At 45.2% G+C, this 21,692-nt stretch overlaps 1 protein-coding gene across 1 annotated transcript; it reads left to right on the top strand.

The window, feature by feature from the left end:
• Nucleotides 1-3,406: 3,406 nt before the first annotated feature.
• On the top strand, nt 3,407-18,102 carry chpfa (chondroitin polymerizing factor a). The gene is made up of 4 exons (XM_063213587.1): nt 3,407-3,840; nt 6,812-7,376; nt 15,671-15,853; nt 16,243-18,102. Exons 1-4 carry the CDS (start codon nt 3,515-3,517, stop codon nt 17,503-17,505), a joined length of 2,337 nt encoding a protein of 778 aa, XP_063069657.1. The 5' UTR covers nt 3,407-3,514; the 3' UTR covers nt 17,506-18,102.
• Nucleotides 18,103-21,692: the final 3,590 nt, after the last annotated feature.

Below are 21,692 nucleotides of genomic sequence, written 5' to 3'. Positions count from 1 at the left end.
TATTTTGGATAAGTCTTTGCTTAAACCCTACTGCCGACTTAGACGCTGATAGTCGCATATAGGAGCAGTAGCTATTTTAATGATGCATATCATACATGTATTGTGATAAGTTATCTCCATACAAGAATATATGAGGCTACTGTTTGCTCTAACTCAGTGGTTCTTAACCTTTTTTTCTCAGCGCACCCCCTTACCTGTTCCCAAGACTAGCCATACACCCCCAACCAAACATGTATAATGTGTATAAGGACTAAAAAAGGATTTTAATGATGAATCACAATGATTTTTGCTTGAGATATTAATGAAAAGCTTAATGACTTTAAATGGGGATCAAAACGTGTTTTGATTTGGTTTAGATTTGGCCTAATCATAATGTTCCCAAGCTGAATTTTGGTCACAACCTCAACACAAACAATATTCCGCGCACCCCCTGTAATGTCTGGCGCACCCCCAGGGGGTGCCCGCACCCCAGGTTAAGAACCACTGCTCTAACTCTTTTCCAAATCCGTATCATCAGTGCACATCCTAATCCAGCTCTAGTTGCATGTCATTAGGCCCAGAATGATGCACTGTGTCCTGTTTGACACATAGCCTATTACATTAGCACACACACACACACACACACACATTTCACACAGACACACAACCACACACTCACATAAGCACGCCTGAACACACACACACACACACACACACACACACACACACACACACACACACACACACACACACACACACACACACACACACACACACACACACACACACACACACACACACACACAAGTATGCCTAGCAGACGTGCACTGCACACCTTAACACACACACACACACACACACACACACACACACACACACACACACACACACACACACACACACACACACACACACACACACACACACACACACACACACACACACACACACCAAACATTATCAAGGCTTCAGGTGACATGTTTTGGATTTTCACTCTGCATCGCTGCAATTACTTTTTTTATATCGACATTCTCATAACAATCTCATAGCATAAAGTCGTTTTCAGGAGATAAGATCACATGCCTTTTTCCAAGCAGTGTGCAATGTAGCCATTTAAATAGGGGATGGAATTCTCTCTCTCTCTCTCTCTCTCTCTCTCTCTCTCTCTCTCTCTCTCTCTCTCTCTGTGTCTCTCACTCTCTTGCTCTGTCTCTCTCTGTCTGTTTCTCTCTCTTTTCTTTCTTTTTTTCTTTCTTTCTTTTTTTCTTTCTCTTTCTTTCTCTCTCTCTCTCTCTCTCTCTCTCTCTCTCTCTCTCTCTCTCCTCATGTCTCTCTCTCTCGCTGTCTCTCTCTGCCTCTGTCTCTCTCTCTCTCTCTCTGCCTCTGTCTCTCTCTCTCTCTCTCTCTCTCTCTCTCTCTCTCTGTCTCTCTCTCTCTGTCTCTCTCTCTCTCTCTCTCTCTCTCTCTCTCTCTCTCTCTCTCTCTCTCTCTCTCTCTCTCTCTCTGCATCTGTCTCTGTATCTCTCTCTCTCTCCCTCCCTCTCTCTCTCTCCCTCCCTCCCTCTCTGTCTCTGTCTCTCTCTCTCTCTCTCTCTCTCTCTCTCTCCCAAACCAACTGTGTGTGCTATATTTTGCCTGCCCGCTCTTGTCGAGAGGCGACCTGTTAAGAGCTTCTGGGGGCAAAGAGCAGGCATGTCCCAGACAGCCATGCAATACCCTATCAGTCAGACAGCTCATTTCCTCCATCTTGAAGCCAAGCAGAGAGCCGCGTGGATAACAAGGGCCACTCAGCCCACTACACAGCCCTCTCCAAAAGCCTCTCCAACTGGCCTCCCCTCTCCTTTTGCTCGTGCTCTCCTCTGCAATCTACATCTCAAACATAGGCTATAGCCAGAGATTCTTTAAGTACATAGAGATATGCCAATGTAATGGGTTGCTATGGGCACCTAACATGACCAGGTTCCGGTCTGCCTAAAGGGGCGTGTCATAATACTCCTAGCATTTAATAGAACAGTCCTTAGGTCTGCCTAGGTCTGCCTAGGTCTGCCTAAAGGGGGATCTCCCCCCCTCCCCCTTGCAATAATAGAACCCGGAAACAATTGGCCAACGGAACCTCTATCTCTCTACTCTCGCAGGGAAGCCGCCAGGGGCGTGGAAAAGAGGTCAGGTGCTCTGGGGGGTGGGGGGAGGGTGTGCAGAATCAGGTCCTCATTACAATGGTGGTTTAGGGGCTGTTTCTTTTTTCAAAATATATATACTTTAGGGGGTTTTATGCATTTATCGGACAGGACGGTATGAGACGGTTGTCCGGAAGTGAGTGTGAGAAAGAGAGACGGGGAGGGTCGAGAAATGACTTCTGGCCGGAACTCAGAACCCGGGTCTTCAGCATAGCAGTGCAGTGCCCCACCGTGTGAGCCACGGTAGGGCCTAGGGGCCGTTTCAGATGGCTTTGTCTCAGGCTCAGCCAAAGTTGTCAGCAGCCCTGGGGGCTCGTATAGTCGTCCATCACTTGCACTATCTCTTTTCCACCCCCGTCTGATTTCAGAAGCCATATACCCCAGAGGCATGGGGGGGAGAGCAGACAGTGTGAGGAGGTGATCTGCCCTGGAGACCTGAGGACCTCTTCACCTTTTGCCTGGAAAACCAGGTGCAGACTTTCTCTTTTTATGTTCGGGACGCGGACGCCTCCTTAGAAGATATAGGAGTACCAAAGTTGGATGTGGGAAAAGTGTGTGAATTGGATTTTTAAGTTAGGCGTCAGCTTAGTCTCAAATAAAACCCCAATATCTGAAAGAGTGAAGATAAGATATGATCATCGTACATGCCACAAAGTAATACATGGAGCAGTTAAAATGGTTTCGGAATTGCTTGAGTTATTTTGATATATTATAATCATGTGTACACAACACGCAAGCGCGCACGCACGCACGCACGCACACACACACACACACACACACACACACACACACACACACACACACACACACACACACACACACACACACAAGCCCCAAAAGTATTCTGACCCACAGACCTACATACAAATAATAATGACGCTAAATCCAGATTAGCGTTTTACGGTGGATTTTAGACCTCATAAAAGTTTATCGCCTTGTCCAGAACTTTAATGATATATCGCCCTCTAGTGACCCACTACTTTTATTTGAGGTGATGAAGTGAGCGTCTGTTTTAAGCAAACACACAACAACAAAGAGAGGCCCGTATGACACAAACATATTAAATACAAGCCAAATATTTAAAGAGTCGCAAGTGTAGTCCCAGTTAATGAGAAGTACCCTACTAATTAATTTGATTACATGGTCTCAGGGGTGTCTCTTTTATGTCTCTGACGTTTTAGTTTTCTTTAGGAGGAGGGGCCAAGGAGCAGTGACACGTAAGAATTTTACATGTAATGAATTTGGAGACGGAGTAGGACGCGATGTGGCCCAAGAAAAGAAATACTTTCTTACTGTAACACACCACATTCGACCCCCCTCGTGGGTGTGTAGTATTCTTCGGACAGTCAAAAGTGGGCATGATTAATTCTGGTGCCCTGCGTAAGTTTACGATGAGGTTCGCCAAGCTAATCGGCTATTTGAAGCCGATCGGGCCGGTTTTTGTCGGCATCTCATTGGGATTTACCTTGAGTTTGATAAGCGTGTCCTGGGTCGATGACATGTGTGAGACTGCTTGGAGAGATAGGGCTATCGAAGAAATTTCGTCCCAGGAAACGCAGCCGAAAAATATTCATGGGAAGCGCAATGCTTTACTGCCCGCCGCCGACGATGAAGAGGATTTTACGCCGCGAATTATACCTTACAAGCAAAGTGCCCAAGAAGGACAAGCCAAAAAGCCAGTCAGGTAAACCGGGAAAGATATGATACTGGTCTTTCTTTTTAATCTGCTGTTTCTGGTGGTTTGTTTGTGCGGGGGTTATGTTGTACGCGCACAGTGCTGCGTTGCTTGGCTGTTCCTAAAGTTTGAGCTGCCGCTGGTCAAAGAAACTTAACTCTGTGGACCTTGCAATGCGCTCAGGTCCAAGAGAGCAACATATTCTTTACAAAAACTCTTAATTTTTTTGTTGACATTATTTCAACGTGATGTGTTCTTTTGTTAATCACCTGAATTTGTTGAATTTATGAATGCTGGGTGCCTTGAAACTTTTGTGTTTTCCAAAGTATGGTGGGAAACTCAGCTGGGCGACCCTGTCATTCCAAACCAGCCCTGACATATTCACTGGCAATAGCTAGCTTATCAGATGAACCAAAATAGATGTGTGCTGTTCATGTAGCCCCATTCGTTATGCCTAAATACGTGCTGGACTTGGACATATAACTTTTTTTTGTAGTGACAGGGAAAAGAGGTTGGCATATACTCTGCAAAGTCACCAAACTAAAGTAGGCTATACAGTAATAAAGCTACTGGAATATACTGTGGGACACTTAATAACCTGGTTGAGCAGTAATTATAGGTCAATGACTGAATGGATGGATTAAATGTCTGATGCTGCTGCTGCTGCCTGTGATGGATATAAAAATGACCGTCAGCAGGTCACTCCTATGTAATTTATCTCAGTAGTGTATTTGATGTGTAATGGTCAGTTATTCAGTGCCAGGGAGTTGATTGGTATTTATCACTAGGCCTGATTTATACTCTTGAGTCGCTGAAGAAGTTGTTGTTAACCCTTACCTGACCATGTGTGTTCATGTGGTGAGCCAGTGTAGTTCCAACACTGCTCACTACAAAATGGGACATTTTGCAAGACATGAATAGCTGAGAATGTGATGGGCCTACTGAAAAGAATTCCATTCAGTGAAACAGGCTTTTTTTGTTGCAGTTGTAGTTTAGTCTGCTTGTGATCAAATTGTATCCAACAGTGATGAACAATGTTGAGGGTACACTTACTATATAGCATGTCTGTAACTGTCATGACCTACCAAACAGGACGCACAGGTGCATCGAGGTGTGGTGAGATGACAAATACACTGTTTTCAATATTGATCATTGACACAGCTTATATTGTCAATGTATATTCATCTCTGACAGCTTTATGTTTATGTTTAGTTAATGTCCTGTGCAGTCATTCGGGTTCTCACAATGAACACATCTTGAGCCTGGCTTAGCACACCCTCAACGCACAGCACTGGTATTTCACAATATTTCCTATTAAATGATGACGCGCGTGAAAGTCCTTGTCCACACTTGTGAGCTCAGGAATGTCCCGACAGGTTTATCAAGAGTCAATATTTTCCCATTTGCACTCGTCATGAAAGGAAAATTAAAAGGTTCCATGTCCAGTGAAGTACAGTAGGCTTATATGATTGCTGTTTATTCACTGGTGTGTGTACGTGTGTGTGTGTGTGTGCGTGCACGCATGTGTGTTACTCTGTGTTGCCTTTTAATTTAGCATCCCATGGGGAACCATAGTTGAATTGAATTACATAAAGTTGCCTTGCACTCTAATGTGATCTCTTATCCCCCTTCATCTTAGGATGAGATACTGTCTGCTTGCACAGAACTTGGCATCTGAGAGGGAAGGAATTTAATAAATCAACAGAATTGAAGGAACTGAACTGAATGAAATTGAATCATGTAGCAGAATGTTCTTGGGTATTAATGTGATTCCATTTCCCATGGTCCCTCAGTTATCGCAGGTCGAGGTATGCCAGCATGGAGGTGGGTGTCTGCGACAGCTTGTGTGCCATCCCAAGGAGATCCATGAAATGAACAGAGTGGAAATGAATCATATAGGCCTAGAACAGGGATGTCAAACTCAAATTCACAGGTGGCCAAAATTAAAAAATGTGAGATGAAGTCGCTGGTTGAACTCGATATATTTTTTAAAGCCGAACATTGTGCATGCACACACTTAAAGGGACAGTTCTGTCAATTTCAACAGGCAGTTGTAATGCTCATACTACCCTGGACTTGTCAGTGCCTGAGATTTTTTCTTCTTCTTTAGCCGTTTCCGAGATCCTGGTCATTGTAATGGGGGCATCTCTTTGTTTACATTTCAAAAAAACATTTTTATTTATTCCCAAAAACATCCAAAAGGTTATAAAACATCAGCAGACAACTAGCAAACACCAGTACCTTTTGGGAAAATATTTGGAGTTGGCCTATGTTTCATTTTTTAAAAATGTAAACAAACGCTGCCCCCATTAGAATTGCTCATATCTCGGGAAGGGCTGAGCCAAAAAATGTGGCATCACCGGATACTGACAAGTCAAGGGTAGCGTGAGCAATACAACAGCATGTTGAAATTGACTGAACTGGTCCTTTAATACGGGTACTCAAAATAGTACTCAAATGAATCGACAGAATTGAATGAAAGTGATATTTTTGCACATATTCATATCTCCCAGTCCTCTTCTCAGGCCATGGTATGCCAGCACAGAGCTTTGCATCCAAGACGGCCTGTGTGGCATCCAACCAGGTGAACCATGAAATTAACAGAATTAAGTTGAATTGAATCAAATAAAGTTATCTTACGCGCTAATGTGACATTCTGCCTGAGCCCCATCGACGTGTCCTTGAGCAAGATGCTTAACCCCAAATTGCCACTGGTGCCAGGGTGGTACCCTGTATGGAAGCTACTGCCACCGGTGTGTGAATGAGCGTGTGAATGGATCAATGTGAGGCATACAATGAAGAGCGCTTTGAGTGCTCCAAGGAGTGGAAAGGCGCTTAATAAATGCAGTGAAGCGACCTTCGGTGTTTTGAAAGGCGCTATATAAGACAAAAGTATTATTGTTATTGTTATTATTATTATTATTATTAGTCCATTTACCATTTTACCATTCTGGTCTCTCTCTCTCTCTTCTCTTGTCAGGTCTCGGTATGCCAGCACGGAGCTGGGCATCCGCGACAGCCTGATGGTGGGCGTGATGACCTCCAAGGGCAGCCTGGACAACCTGGCGGTGGCCGTCAACCGCACCCTGGGCCACCACCTGGACACCGTGGTCTTCTTCACGGGCACCAGCAGCCGCAAGACGCCCCACGGCATGCAGGTGGTGACGCACGGGGACGAGCGGCCCATCTGGAACATGTACCAGACCATGCGGTACATCCTGGAGCACTACATCGAGGACTACAACTGGTTCTACCTGACCCAGGACGACACCTACACGCAGGCCGACCGGCTCAAGGCCCTGGTGTCCCACCTCAGCATGGACCGCGAGCTGTACCTGGGCCGGCCCGAGGAGTTCATCGGAGGCGAGATGCAGGGGCGGTACTGCTACGCGGGGTTCGGCTACTTGCTGTCGCGCTCGCTGCTGCTCAGACTGAGGCACTTCCTGGAGAGTTGCCGCAACGATATTCTCAGCGTCCGGGCGGACGAGTGGTTGGGCAGGTGCATCATCGACTACGCACACATCAACTGCGTGGACGAATATGAGGTGTGTGTGTGTGTGTGTGAGAGAGACACAGACCTCTACTGTTGTCTGTTTCACTTGTTCTTGGTACAGCTGGATCAACATTCCTGTTTTTTTTTGTGAGCAGAACATTACAGTTCGGAACACAGAATGTTTGAGTTGTCTGAATATTCTCCACGTCAGCAATTTAATAATTAGTCAGCCTTCAGGCTAATGGAAATGTCTTTCAAGAGCCAAGGAAGTCCAGTTGCTTACCATTTAAACACTTTGGAGAACAGAACTTCCAGGTGTTACACAATCACCTGGCAGGTAGCCATTCTTTAGAGTGTTCAGTCAACACACTGTCATGTCCCCACAGTGGGGAGTGAATTATTAGAAAATCCATTTTGTTCCTTTGTTACGTTCTCTTGCGTAACTTACAACATGAGTGTTAACACTAAGAGGTAGCCTCCATTGTAACGATGCCAACATGACCAGTTTGCATCCCACAGAGTACTTTGATTGTACGATTATCGGCATTCCTATCTCGGCTTTCCACAAAACATTGAATTCGGGGCATTTTGTCTAACCCTGTGCCATGCTGCCGATTGGCTCAGGCCTGTAACTTAATATTTCCGCGTTTACACTGTGTAACCTTGCCTCACTGAAATATGACCCACATCACCCACTCAATCCCTCGTAACAGTGGCCTTTGGTGGAAAGCTTATTGCCTTTTGTTGTGAGGGTTTTTAAACGGCTTGTAAAAGAGCAGCGTGGGCAAACCCGTTTCTTTTTCAAACTAACTTTAGCACGCCCATGGTACTCCACTCTAGCATATTTGTGGTACTGGATCATCAGCATTTCGATGTCAGTTAGCTGCTTGCATTTTTGGGCTTGCCCTTGACTGATCTTCTGTTTCAACAATGGCCATCTTATCTGTGGGGGTGGGAAAGGATTGTGCGTGTCCTCCGTCCGGCGACAAGCGTTTTGTCATGGTTTAAGGAGAAGTCTTGAGTGATGGTTTTTCACAAGGGCTGTTGATCCAACAGCAGAGTCTCACGCCCACACTCAGGGCTGGCCTGGGAGCATGGAGACAAGGGTATTTTTGTTTTTGTTTTTTTTGTGCGTCTTTTCAAGCCTTTATTGGTTATTATTAGACAGGACAGTGGAGGAGAGACAGGAAGTGAGTTGGAAGAGAGAGACGGGGAAGGGCCGGCAAAGGACCCGGGCCGGGAATCGAACCCGAGTCTGCCGCATAGCAGACGAGTGCCCTACTGTTAGCGCCACGGTAGGGCCACACCAGGGTTTCTTAAGCTTAAACTGGCCCTTCACACATCCAGGCCATCCAAGCCTGCCCACTAAGGCTGTAGCGATGTATCTAGGGCTGGGCGATATGGCAAAAATATCATATCATGAGGATCAAATCATCAATTCAGATTTTTTTATCACGCTCTTTTATCAAAGAAATAAAAACAACAAAAAAACAAAAGCAGGAATTTTATATACCTTTTATATATTTTTACATAAAGTACACAATTAGAATACAATAATATAAAGAAAAAAAGACAACACTAAGTAAGTAGATATCACTCTGATACTGATTGTAAACATTCTCACTGCAAGACGATCTATACGATTTCCCTACTTTGGCAGATACGAGACAATCTTGTACTTGATTTCACGATTTATGATTTAATATCATCATATGGCCCACCCCTAATTGTATCAAACAGAAATTGCGTTACACAGTCACGATACTGTATCGTGATGCAAGGAGGCAGTATCGTGATACTCCCTTTCAAAGTTTCGTTACCTTTCAGTCCAGAAAACATCCACATGATGTGATGGTGCTTCAAATCACCATCATTATAACTTATGTACATGTATATTATTAGTAGGCTCATAGGTTTTCAAAGATTTCAAAAATAGTGGGGTGTATCGAACCGTTAGTCAAACATCGTGATACGAACTGAATCGTGAGTTGAGTGTACCGTTATTCGTTACAGCCCTTCTTCCCACACCTTCCACCCCCATGCTGTACGTGTCCCCAAGCCAGAAACTGGGTGCTCTTGGTGGGTATGAAATGTTCAGCCTCTTACCTGCCTCCCTGGTGGTGCAGAGGTGTCTGGGGTGTGCATGTTAAAGGAACAGTCCACCATTTTTTGATTTTCACATATTTGCAGTATTTCCAAACATTATTCATGAATGTGCATATCATTTTCTTCTCAGTTCTCTCAGTACTTATTATATTGGATATATTGGATCATAATTATTAGAATAGCTTAGCATAATCACTGGAAGTGAATGGGGGCATTAGCCTCAAGCCACAAGTGATCACATGATCGGATTAAATAGGGGTTTTGCACTCTCGTGAATTTTACATTAAGTACTTTATTAGTACATTTGATGATTTTTGTTTGCCCCCATTGATTTGCATTGCTACACTTAATTTGGCTATACTGTTAAACTAGGCAATGTAAACACATAGACGAAAATGATATGCACATTCATGAATAATGTTGGGAAATACTGCAAATGTGTGAAAATCCAAAAAAGGGTGGACTGTTCCTTTAAGCAAACTCCACCTTGACCTGCATGGTTATTGGATATGAAGTGAACTTTTCATGTCGTGGTTCAGCTGAGACGCTCCAGGCCCACGGGTGGTTTCTATCTCTTGGTTTTGTCGCCATTGGTCTTCTCTGGTGGTTTGGGGCAACCTGAGTGAGCCTCTCGTGTTTAATCGGCTAAAGATGTCGCGTGAAAGACGTTTTTGTGGGTGTCTGTGTGTGTCTCTCTCTCTCTCTCTCTCTCTCTCTCTCTCTCTCTCTCTCTCTCTCTCTCTCTCTCTCTCTCTCTCTCTCTCTCTGCGCTAGGTCAAGAGGGTTATGGTCCTGGATTTGGCTGAGTCAGCAACATAGCCTGGACACAGAGAGAAAGAGAAAAAGAAAAAAAAAGGCCAGAGAGAGAGAGAGAACAGTTTTGCATTTTACAGATCCCCCAAATTATATCCTAAAAATATACACCAAGTGTCACTCAAGTGTATAACTGAAAATGGACACCAAACCAAAGGCTCATTTGAATTCCTTTCCCGTCTCCCACTACTGTATCTGGCTGTTCTGTTCCACCCGGCTCTGTAGAGGTGGAACCATTTTCACGGCGGTCAAACGGCAATCCTCATGCCATTAAAGCTGTCCCCAATATGCAGGTGTGCCCTTGTAGGGGCCAACCGTGAGCTGACGAGGTGTGTGTGTGTGTGCGTGTCTGAGCGTGTGCGCGTGCGTGTGTGTGTGCCTGTGGATAGAGATGGTGTTCATGGTACAACGGCCTTGGAGGTGTTGAGCAGTTTAAGAGGTGGGGGTGAGTGGGTGGAGCAGGGGGGGGGGGGCATTGAAGGATTTGTGGGGGTGCGCTTTACAGGGGGTACCTCTTTCCCGGCTTCTCTCCCTGGCTGGCACGCTGCTCGCTGCCTCTTGCTCTTTTGTGCCTTTTAATAGTCTGGCCGAGATTGGATTTACCCTTTTCAGTTCACCTCTACGCTGCTCTCCATTCAGGTGTTGGCTCCACCCCTGGCCAAAACCATTGTGTTGCGGGAGGACGAGAGAGAGAGTGAGGGATTTGCACTTGTTGTTACGTAATGTGCTGCCCTCAGTTCCTTCCCTGAAGAAGGCCTACCAGGATTCCTCCTTTTCACTCAGACGTTGAAAGCGATTCAGTACGCACAATAGCTGTCCCTTTCTGTCCTAAAACGTCTGTGAAAGCAAGCAAAGCATGCATGCTTTAGAATAGATGTTTATCAGAGACGTTTAAAGAATCATTGGTGTTTTTATGGCTATGTTTTGCGACTGTAAATTGTATGTACAGCTTTAACCTATGCTCTGTCTGAACCTCGTGATTTGTGAGGCTTTTTTTGGTCCTCGTGCACCGTAACTGTTAATTTGAATTTCCGTCACATGCTGTAATTTTGCCAAACATTCCAATACCCGGCAATTATAGTGGTCATTCTTGGCATGCCCCAATATATGAACTTTAACATGCTTTCCCTGTCCTGGGGTAAAAATAGTGAACAAAAGCAGTGAAGCAGTGAAGTTAGCATATACAAAAACAAGCCCTCCTTTTTTTTCTTTCTTTTTTTTCTTCGTCTTTTTGACTCTATTTATGACAGGCAGTGAAGGTGGTGACAGGAAGCGCCGGCAAAGGACCCGGGCCGGGAATTGAACCTGGGTCAGCCGAGTGGCAGACGAGTGCCCCACCGTTTGGCCACGGCAGGGCCCAAGCCCTCCTTTTTATGCGTTGGGTGTCCTTCTCTGTTGTAGCTGGGTTTTGAGCAGGGTTGCCAGATGAGGCTGATGATTTCCAGCCCAAAAAAATGTTCAAAACCCGGCTAGAAGCACAAAATCCCGCCCAATTCTATTGATTTCTATGGCAAAAAGTGGGCAGGTTTTTCTGATAAATGCCATTTTTACCCGCACACGGCCATCCTAAACAGCCCAATCTGGCAACACTGGTGTTGGGCCGACTGCTGGGCCTCGCTACACACGTCACCTGTTTGTGTTGCGTGATCAGAGTCCTTGGTGATCAATCTGCGAAGTCGGGACAGCCGGGAGACCTCAATTAAGGCGGACTGATCGCCTTTGATGTATCAGATGGCATTTAAACGCACAGGGGTATTCCCTGCTGAAACACTGAGGTGGCCTTGTTGTGAGATTGGAGGAGGAAAAAGAAACGAGAAATAAAGGCATTGTATCCGACCACCGGGCAATCTGGCGTTATCTCTCCCCCCCCCCCCCCCCCCCCCCCCTCCCACTCCCACACTCCCCTCTAGCGCCCTTATCAGATAAGTGGCTTCCCTTTGCTTATGGCCTCTCATTCATGTGCGCCCGAGTTGTAAATAATCGTACTTATCTTAGCAGCGTTGGTGTGGGGGACTGTGATTTACTGCGCTGTGAAATGCTATGGCAGATTGTGAGATTTTTGTGTGTGTGTGTGTGTGTGTGTGTGTGTGTGTGTGTGTGTGTGTGTGTGTGTGTGTGTGTGTGTGTGTGTGTGTGTGTGTGTGTGTGTGTGTGTGTGTGTGTGTGTGTGTGTGTGTGTGTGTGTGTGTGTGTGTGTGTGTGTGTGTGTGTGTGTGTGTCTCCACCTGCGGCTGGGCTGGCTGGGTTTTGCTGGCTTGCTGGTCGGTTGTGTGAACTCCCAGGCGGCCGGGTGGGTTGCGTGTAAGTGGAAGTGACAGTGACTGGGACAGTGGGGGCCAAGTGCCTCTGGCCCCTTCCAGGCCCCTGTAGAAGGTGTTTCCGCGACTAAAAGGGCACCAGCAGGACTTGGCACTTCGTTCAGGCTGACCTGGTTCGACAACAAACAAGCAGTGACACCTGACAGCCAACAGGGCACTCCATGCTGTCCTCTCCTACTCAACCCCCCCCCCCCCCCCCCCCCCCACCCCCGCCCAGCTCCCCTTCCACCTCACCCACCTCCCCTTCCCCATCAATCCCCCCCACCCCCCACCTCCCCTTCCCCCTCACCCCCCTCCCCCTCCCCTTCCCCTGTTGTACTGTAACAGCCAACAGGGCACTCCATGCTGTCCTCTCCTACTACCCTCACCCTCCTCCTTCTCCTCCACCTCCTCCCCTTCCTCCTCCCCCTCCTCCCCCTCCCCCACCTCCACCTGCCCCTCCCCCTCACCTGTGGTGCTTGCTCTCTACTGTAACAGGTGGACACACAACCTGCTGTTCTGTCGACACGGGCTGCTTTGTCGAGATGAGCTACCAAAAGGACGACAATATAGCCTCAAAACAGGGGTGCATTTCTCAAAACCATAGTTGCTAACTAAATTAGCTACTTTGTTGGTTGCATTGCAATTTCCCATTGGCAACTACCCAAGTTGCTAACTGCTAACAACTACACTTTTGAGAAACACACCCCAGATCCCCAAGGGGTGCTACTGTAGTGCTTTGTAATGGCTTGGTAGTAGAGCTCGACGTATTTCATGACATTGCACGTTTATAAATTGGTAAAAAAAAAAAACCTCTATAAATACGAGTTAGCACAGTTCTCCATTTACTCCATTGTCTTAAAGCAGGTGTCATAACAAAACAAAAAACCTGCAGGCAATAAACTACTCAGCTCGGGTTAGATGATAATAAGGGTATTAAAACGATGACTTGTAGGTTACGACTCTGGAAGGCGATGTTAATGTAGGTGGCTGACCTCAATGTGTTTTGTATTTGTGATCTCCCCGAGCTTCTTGTTGAGCCTCGGCTGAAGGATTTCTATCCCCCCTGGGCTCTCTCGCTCTCGCTCTCTCTCTCTCTCTCTCTGAGATATGCTGGCTAGCAAATTAGCCCACTGACTGTGTGTTCTGAAAGGCTACACATGCTCCATCACCTTATCTCTCACCAGTAGCAACCCGGGCAGCACCTTTAATTACCATCTTCAAAAATTCATAAGCATTACATAACATGCCTCCAAGTGGCTGACGACTACATTAAAATCTTTAAGGCAGGCATTGATGGGTGCACCAGCGGTCTACTGGAGTGCCGCAGAGGTTGTTGCCATGTTCAACTTTCAAATAAAGTGGAAACTTCCTGGAAGTAAATTATTTTCCCCATGATGTTCTCGGTAATAATCAGGAATGATGGACAAGGACCCTATTAAATGGGTCCTAACATCGGCTTAAAATTCCGCCGCCTACACATGCCATATTTTCTTGAGATTTCAAGGTTCTTATTTTATTTGCCTTTTCATTACAGAATATAAGAGACTTTTGCAAAAAAAAAGAATACAAAATGAACAACAGGACTTCAGTTGAATGCATATTAGGCAGTTGAAAGGGAAACAGAACCTCCGGAGGCTAATGCAGCTTATTTGTCAAGTCAATTTTCAATATCCTCCTTAACAAGCTCACAGTTTTGTATTGTCGGAGGTATTGGCAGGGTTTCTAATTATGATAACAATGCAAGTAATGTTTTGTTTGTGTTTGTGTTGTGCAGCATTATATTACATGCAAACCATATCCAATAGTATTTTCCGGTTCTTATGAGTCTAGGGAGACAAGCTGATGACCTTGCTGTTGAGATGCAAAATTAATATATCAACTGAAAATGAAACTGATTATTACCTGCAACCAAACAGTGTTTACCACGGTAAAGACTAAGGCCATAATACAACAGACACCATAATGCTTATTCTGAATGGTATAACCATGTTGAAAAAAGAGTTTCTGGTGATGGGTGTTTGACATTTTAATAATCATCAAGACAAATTATTTTTATTGCACAGCCTCAGGTTAATTACGGTCCTCTAATTTTAGATGTTAACTTTTGTATTTAATTTAATAATGTAGGGTAATTATGGTCCACCAATTTTAGAGGTTAGCTTTTCATTGAATGTAATAATCTAGTGTAATTACGGTCCTTCACTTTTAGATGTGAACTTTTTGTGTGTGAAATAGTCTACTGTCTTTCTGAGTGTTGTGAATTTGAACATCTCTGTTGTCTCCTGTACTCTTAAGTTGTTGCATGTTGTCCGATGCTGTATATCCAAAGGAAATGCCAACAATATGTCATGAGGGGGATAGATATTTTGAGCACAGTTCTACTAACACCACATAGCAGTGTTGGCACGAGCACAAGGCCTCTGGCCTGCAGACCCATGTTTTCAGGCAATTTATTGGACAACGTTTTGCTTACTCTGCTCTTTTTTTTACGTTTACTTGGTGGTCTAGAAAAAAAGTGCCAAAATCACCAGACAGCTGGTTGAGGTGGCAGCTACTGTACTGTATGTGTTTTCAGTGTCTTTGGTATGAAATTGAATGTGGCGTTACACTTGTAGACTATAAAACTATGCTTCAACAGAGCAAATCATTACCATCTTTGTAAATCGATGGCAAGGACGTCCATTTAATAGGAGCACACATTAAAGTGTCTTTAGTAGGCTAACCAGAACAGGGATTAGAGTAGAGTAGAGTAGAGTAACATTTATTAATCCCGAAGGAAATGTAGGTGTCTAGTAGCATACATACAAAGAAAACTACCTATAACAATCTCTTTCGGTGTGTTCTTCTGAGTTGTTGAGTTAAATAGCTGGATGGCCCTGGGGACAAAGGACTTGCGCAGGGAATGGTGAGGAATCTGTGGCTGAACAGACTTCGCTGGTTGGCAAAGACTGAGTGCAAGGGGTGATGGTCATTGTCCATTATAGAGTCCAATCTGCCCAATGTCCTCTTTTCAGCTGTGGTACAGAGAGCCTCCACATACTACTACATATTACTGTACATGCAGCAGACTATATCAGTTCAGTTGTAATTATATGATTTGTATGTTTTTTCCCCCCTACTCCCACAGGGCGTGCGCTATGATCACTTTGAAATGGGCAAGAACTCCGACCTCAGCAAAGAGCAGAGCGATGAGTTCAAAAGCACCCTCACGGTCCACCCCGTGTCTGACCCGGACCAGATGTACCGGCTACACAAGTACTTCACTCAGATCGAGCTGCAGAAATCCTACGAGGAAATCGAGAAACTGCAGGTCAGCCTTGGGACAAAATGTTTCTCTTTTTATGATGATGATGATGATGATGATAATAATGATGGACACATATATCCCAGAACTATCTTGGCTTAAAGCAAATTGATCCCCTTTTTAATTTTAGAGTATAATACTTTATGACCTGGCGGAGTTAATACATCCCAGCTTGGCTGGAAGCACATTGAGGAAAAGATCATTGTTATCTCGGCCTAATGAAGCTCTACGCCAGCTGTGTGAGCTAGGGGGGGAGATGTGATGAAAGCCTGGGAAGAAGAAAAAAAGTCAATACATCACACTGAATAGATTTAAATTGTTGTAATTGGACCATCATTTGCTCTAAATGGCTCTGCATATCTCTGTCTCTTCTCCCCACCCCACCCCCTCCACAGGCGCAAATAAAGAATGTGAGCTCCTTGGCTTTCGAGGGAAACCGAAGTGCCCTATGGCCCATCGGGGTCAACCCTCCCTTTGAGCCAAAGACCCGCTTCGAGGTCCTCAAGTGGGAGTTCTTCACAGAGGACACCATCTACTCTTGCCTGGACGGCTCCCCGAAGTGCGAGCTGCGAGGCATCGACAGGATGGACGTGGCGGACGTCATCGATACAGCCATGGCCGAGCTCAACAGGAAGTACATGCCCGTGCTGCACCTGAAGAAGCAGCAGCTGGTCAACGGCTACCGGCGCTTCGACCCCACCCGGGGGATGGAGTACATCCTGGACCTGCAGATGGAGGCGGTGACGCAGAAGGGCAGGAGTCGCTCCATCACCAAGCGCGTCCATCTGGTGCGGCCGCTCAGCAACCTGGAGATCATCCCCATGCCCTACGTCACCGAGGCCACCAAGGTGCACATCATCTTGCCCTTGGCCAAAGACGACGCCGTCCACATGAAGCAGTTCCTGGAGCAGTATGGCGCCAACGCGTTGGACAAGAAGGAGAACGCCATGCTGACCATCCTCTTCATCTACGATCTGTACCAGGCGCAGCACGTCAACCAGCACGACATCTTCGCCGACGTGAAGTCGGCCATCACGTTCTACGAGCGCAAGTTCCCGGGGCTGAAAGTGCCCTGGATCAGCGTCAAGACGGACACGCCATCTCAGATCAAGTTCATGGACATCATCTCCAAGAAGCATCCGGTCGACACACTGTTCTTCACCGCCACGGTGAACACCGTCGTCAACACTGAGTTCCTCAACCGCTGCCGCATGAACTCCATCAGCAACTGGCAGGTCTTCTTCCCCATCCACTTCCAGGACTTCAACCCGGACATCGCCTACCAGGGCCAGGCGCCGCCGGACAAGATCGACCTGGTGCGAGACGCGGGCCACTTCGACCGCAACGTGTTCGACGAGGCCTGCTTCTACAACTCCGACTACATGAGCACCAGGACTCGGATGGCCGGCGACGCGCAGGACAACGACGACCTCCTGGAGACCCTGGACATCTACGAGATGTTCGTCAAGTACTCGGGCCTGCACGTGTTCCGGGCCATCGAGCCGGCGCTGCACCAGAAGTACAGCCACCAGACGTGCAACCCGCACCTCAGCGAGGACCTGTACCACCGCTGCGTACAGAGCAACCTAGAGGGGTTGGGGACCAGGTCCCAGCTGGCACTGATCCTGTTCGAACAGGAGCAGGGGAACAGCACTTAAATTGCCCACCCTCCTCCTCCTCCCTCTCTAAATCACACCTGGGGTGCATTTCTGGAAAGCGTAGTTGCTAACTATGTTAGCTACTTTGTTGGTTGCAATGCATTTTCCCATTAGTAACTACCCAAGTTGCTAACTGGCTAACAACTACGCTCTCAAGAGATGCACCCCTGGATTGGTTTACACTCGTCTTAATTAACTGTGGCTGTAACGTGTTCTCAAGGAGTCTGGTTACACTTTTATTGTTTTTTTTTTGTTTTTTGTTTTTTTAAATCAAGTTACTATTCTCAGTTTTGAAAAGAGCAGCTTGAACTTAGTGCTGCAGGTTGTTTTTAAAACGTGTTGACAAGGAAGCTCTGTGGATAGGTTCCTCCTGTTCCAACATCGGAACACGCTGCTCCACTTATCTTCCACTTCAAATCATACGGCTCTTTCACATACAGGGTACGGTCGCTCAGATAGAATTAGTAGACACTGCTTAAGTGGTCATTACCAAAGTACGCTTAAAACGAGACTCTCAAGGACATTTATGATATGCTGCAACGTCGATATATATCCTCATTCCCGGTTTGTTTAACTTAAATTGTTTTTTTTAATCAACTTGATGCTTGTATTTAAATTATTTAAATAGCATTACTACATGATGGTTACGCATATGGGCCAGAATTAGAGGTATGAAAAAAAAAACGTCTTGCTTGATGGGTACGTGGATTACTATGCAATTTTTTTATTAGCCTTTGTTTCTCAATCTCTCTGAGAAACAAAAGACCAGAAGGCAACACGGCTCTTTAATAGTCTGCTCTAATTTCATAATGTTAAGATAATGTCAGGAGTTAATTAACAACAAAATCAATTAATATCTCATGAACAGGCCTCCAAAGAGCTGGCCTCTGCGTGAGGAGACTCTTATTTTCTCTCGCAAGGTCAACACAGTCTTCATCTGCCTGTTATGCACAAAATCGGGAGCAGCGCAGCGCACGCTCAAAGGACAATGGCTGATGTCTGGAAGAGATAGCGCCTGGCTGCCTCACATCAGTCGTGCCGAGCAGATTGGGACGGCGTTTTGTCAAAGAGTGCCAATGGTGGGGAAAGCCGTAGTTGTCACTGTAATGTTTTTGTCAATTGTGTGTCGCTGGAAGATAACAAAGATCAAAATGTTTCACTGGTTGAAATCTTGCACTAAGAATTGGACGGTGGGGGTTTTTGTCAGTTACTGAAGCGTTCGTCTTTTTATATACATTGAATGTCTTTTGTATGTTCTTTTTTGGAAAGGTGTTCCTAGAGAGATTATTTTCTGGTCCAAAAATATCTATGAATTCCATTTCTTGCCTTAAGAAAGATATTCCTGAAGAGATGTTTAACAACAGTATACACACACACACAGCCTTCAGCAGAAACAGCACGTCATGTCCTAATGTTTGCCAATCATTGCCGTTCATTTGATCACAAATCTACTTGTCATTATTTATTGGCCTGTGCGGATGCCGTGAACTCTCTCCTCTCTGCATTAATATGCATGCGTGCATGTCTTACCTGCTACCAGGGAGAGAGGCTGACACATGAAAGGCAGGCGGCGGGCATAATGTTATTAACCCTGACATCAAACAGCTGTCTGATGTTAATTTAATATCGTTTTCTTATGTTGACTAATTTATCTGCTGGTGCAGTAGTCAGATGCTTTTTGCAGCCGACTCGCTGTCAAAGCAAACACAGGGGCTAGGTGAAACAACAATGCTTTCATAATTTTGATTTCTGCATCATGAAAATGCAAAAGATTTTTTAAAGAAAAATAATACATACAGTATGTGTTGTATACATGAAACACCATTTTAGGGTATAGACCGTAATACCTGCATGCTGGTTCCAAACCAAAACATACCTTCTTTTCAGTCCATTATGGACTGTGGGCTGTTGTGAGATTCCATTCTGTCATGTGCCTTAACCATGTTTTACACTAAACAGTACTGTACCACCACATGAAACCGGATTCTCTCAGCTATCCTTTTGACATGAAACAGACAATATTATATGCAAAGACAGATTTCACCAACAACAGTTGCCTTACCCTGGTTTAGCAGTCCTCCCATGAGGTGTATGGTATGGCTGCTTCCACAACACTTCACAGCAGACGTGTATGAAGCACAATATGTCTCCTGCTGTATAACTGTGCTTTTCTTCTGCTTTATGGACCTGTAGACAATCAGTAGGAACTAATGACAGATGTTTCATTGAAGTAATTTAATGAAAAAGGTACATTATCTGCAATGGTCATTTCTACTTTACAAACACTACTTCTGAAACAATCATCAAAATGCCTTTTATTGTTTGATTTGGGCTTTAACTATTGCAGAGATCGAAGGGGGGTTTATGTGACATTTGTGCAATACTGTAGTGATCACTTGTTTATGGGGGGGGTGGGGGGGGGTGTGTATGTGGGAAGGGGAGGGATCTTTTTGTATGTACTGTGTAACTTCTGGTCGCCTTTGTGTGAAAGTCACATCTTTTTTCTTCGATTGTTTACACCTTATTTTTTTCCAGACGCACACTTAAGTCCTACATACAGAAACAACTGAGGATTTAGTGCAAGGAGCTGTTGGACTTGAAATGAGACTTCTATGAAATGATATGAAACCCTGGTTTTGGTGTAACTCTTATAAAGTTTTCTTACACGTATGTGATGTGTATATCTATTATTTTGTTTGTTTTGTTTGTGTGATTCTCATTTGTCAGAATCATATTTGTAATATACCATTGTGTATGTTTTGTGCTGAACTGAACTGTCGATACATAGTCTATACATATTCTATTGCCACCCTAAAATGCCCCCACAAAATACAAATTCTATTTTGATCATGACTTGAAATATGCGGAAATGTACTGGTTTGACATATACAGAACTGTATATTGTGTTCAGTGCTTAAAGTCTAAGTTACATGTTGTCATCATGGTTTTGAAGTATACATAAAATGTGTATTTTGTGTACTGTAAAGAGCTGTGAATGTGTATTTAAAGTAGGCCTTTGATCAAATAAACATCACCCTATTTTTTGACATTTTCTCTGCTTCAGTGGACTGATGAGTTGGTTTAGATCTTCCACAGTGATGAACGTATATGGAGGGTGCGTTTAATGTGAGTGCTCTCCCCAGCTAGGTAAACGATGTGGTGGACAAAGGGGTCAGTTGCCCCAGACCCAGGGAGAAGGGGACCCGGAAATGGGTCCTCATTACATTGGATGTATTGGAGAGGGGTTTCCGGCGACAAAATCTTTCATTGGCACTGTGGAAGCTGACAGGCGGACAAACTGGCGAGTTGTCCCCTGGCCCAGGGAGAGGGGGCGCCCAGAATTGGGTCCCCAGTACATTATATGTGTTGAAACAAGGGGGGGCCCTTTCAGATGATTTTGTGCTCGGCTCAGTGAAAGTTGTCTGCGGCCCTGTGTGCTCCCCTCAGTGTGTCAGGCTGTGGAGTAGAGCAGAGCAGAGCAGAGCCGATCTCTGTCAACAACAGCAGCTCTCCGCCTTTAGGTGTCAGCAGAAGAGCACAGATCTATTCCTGCACTGACAGCTTTTACACTCACAGGGCTGTAATGGGACTCGTTAATGCAGTTTGCTTTCCTGAAAGGCTAAAAAAAAAGGGCAGGGCAGATGTGCTTTGATTTTTTTTTGGGGGGGGGGAGATGAGTGTAAACAACTCGCTCAATGACCGCTTTTTAAGCTGTCAGTGCATCAAAGTTCATGAACTATGCAGAGGTTACAATTTGTGTCACTTTTTAATCTTGAAATGAAAGTACTACTGCCATATCCTATCATCTTGTACCCTGAGCAGCAGGGGTTCAGCTTGTTTGTTTTTCCTGCAGTAGTCTAAAAAAAACATATTCATAGTTTATTATCTGGGTGTTTATGCCGCTTTGGGAACGCTGCAAAATTGCATTACTGTTGAGCAACAAGGGGAATAATTGTAGGCCTATGTAATTACGTGCCTCTCTCTCTACTGCAGATTGAGAATAGGTTCCATATTACTGTTCTGCAGTATATTACATTTACTTCTTATCAGCCTATTTGTCCCTAATAGTCAAGCCAGAGCGGATTTCAGAAACCACACTCTCACTCTTACTCTCTCTGTCACACATGTAGGCCTACGCACGTACACGCGCGCACACACTTGCTCATATCTGGTGACCTTTACATGTG

Source organism: Engraulis encrasicolus, chromosome 13, assembly GCF_034702125.1.
Source record: "Engraulis encrasicolus isolate BLACKSEA-1 chromosome 13, IST_EnEncr_1.0, whole genome shotgun sequence".
NCBI classification, from domain to species: domain Eukaryota; kingdom Metazoa; phylum Chordata; class Actinopteri; order Clupeiformes; family Engraulidae; genus Engraulis; species Engraulis encrasicolus.
This window is presented reverse-complemented; position numbering and strand designations above follow the sequence as displayed.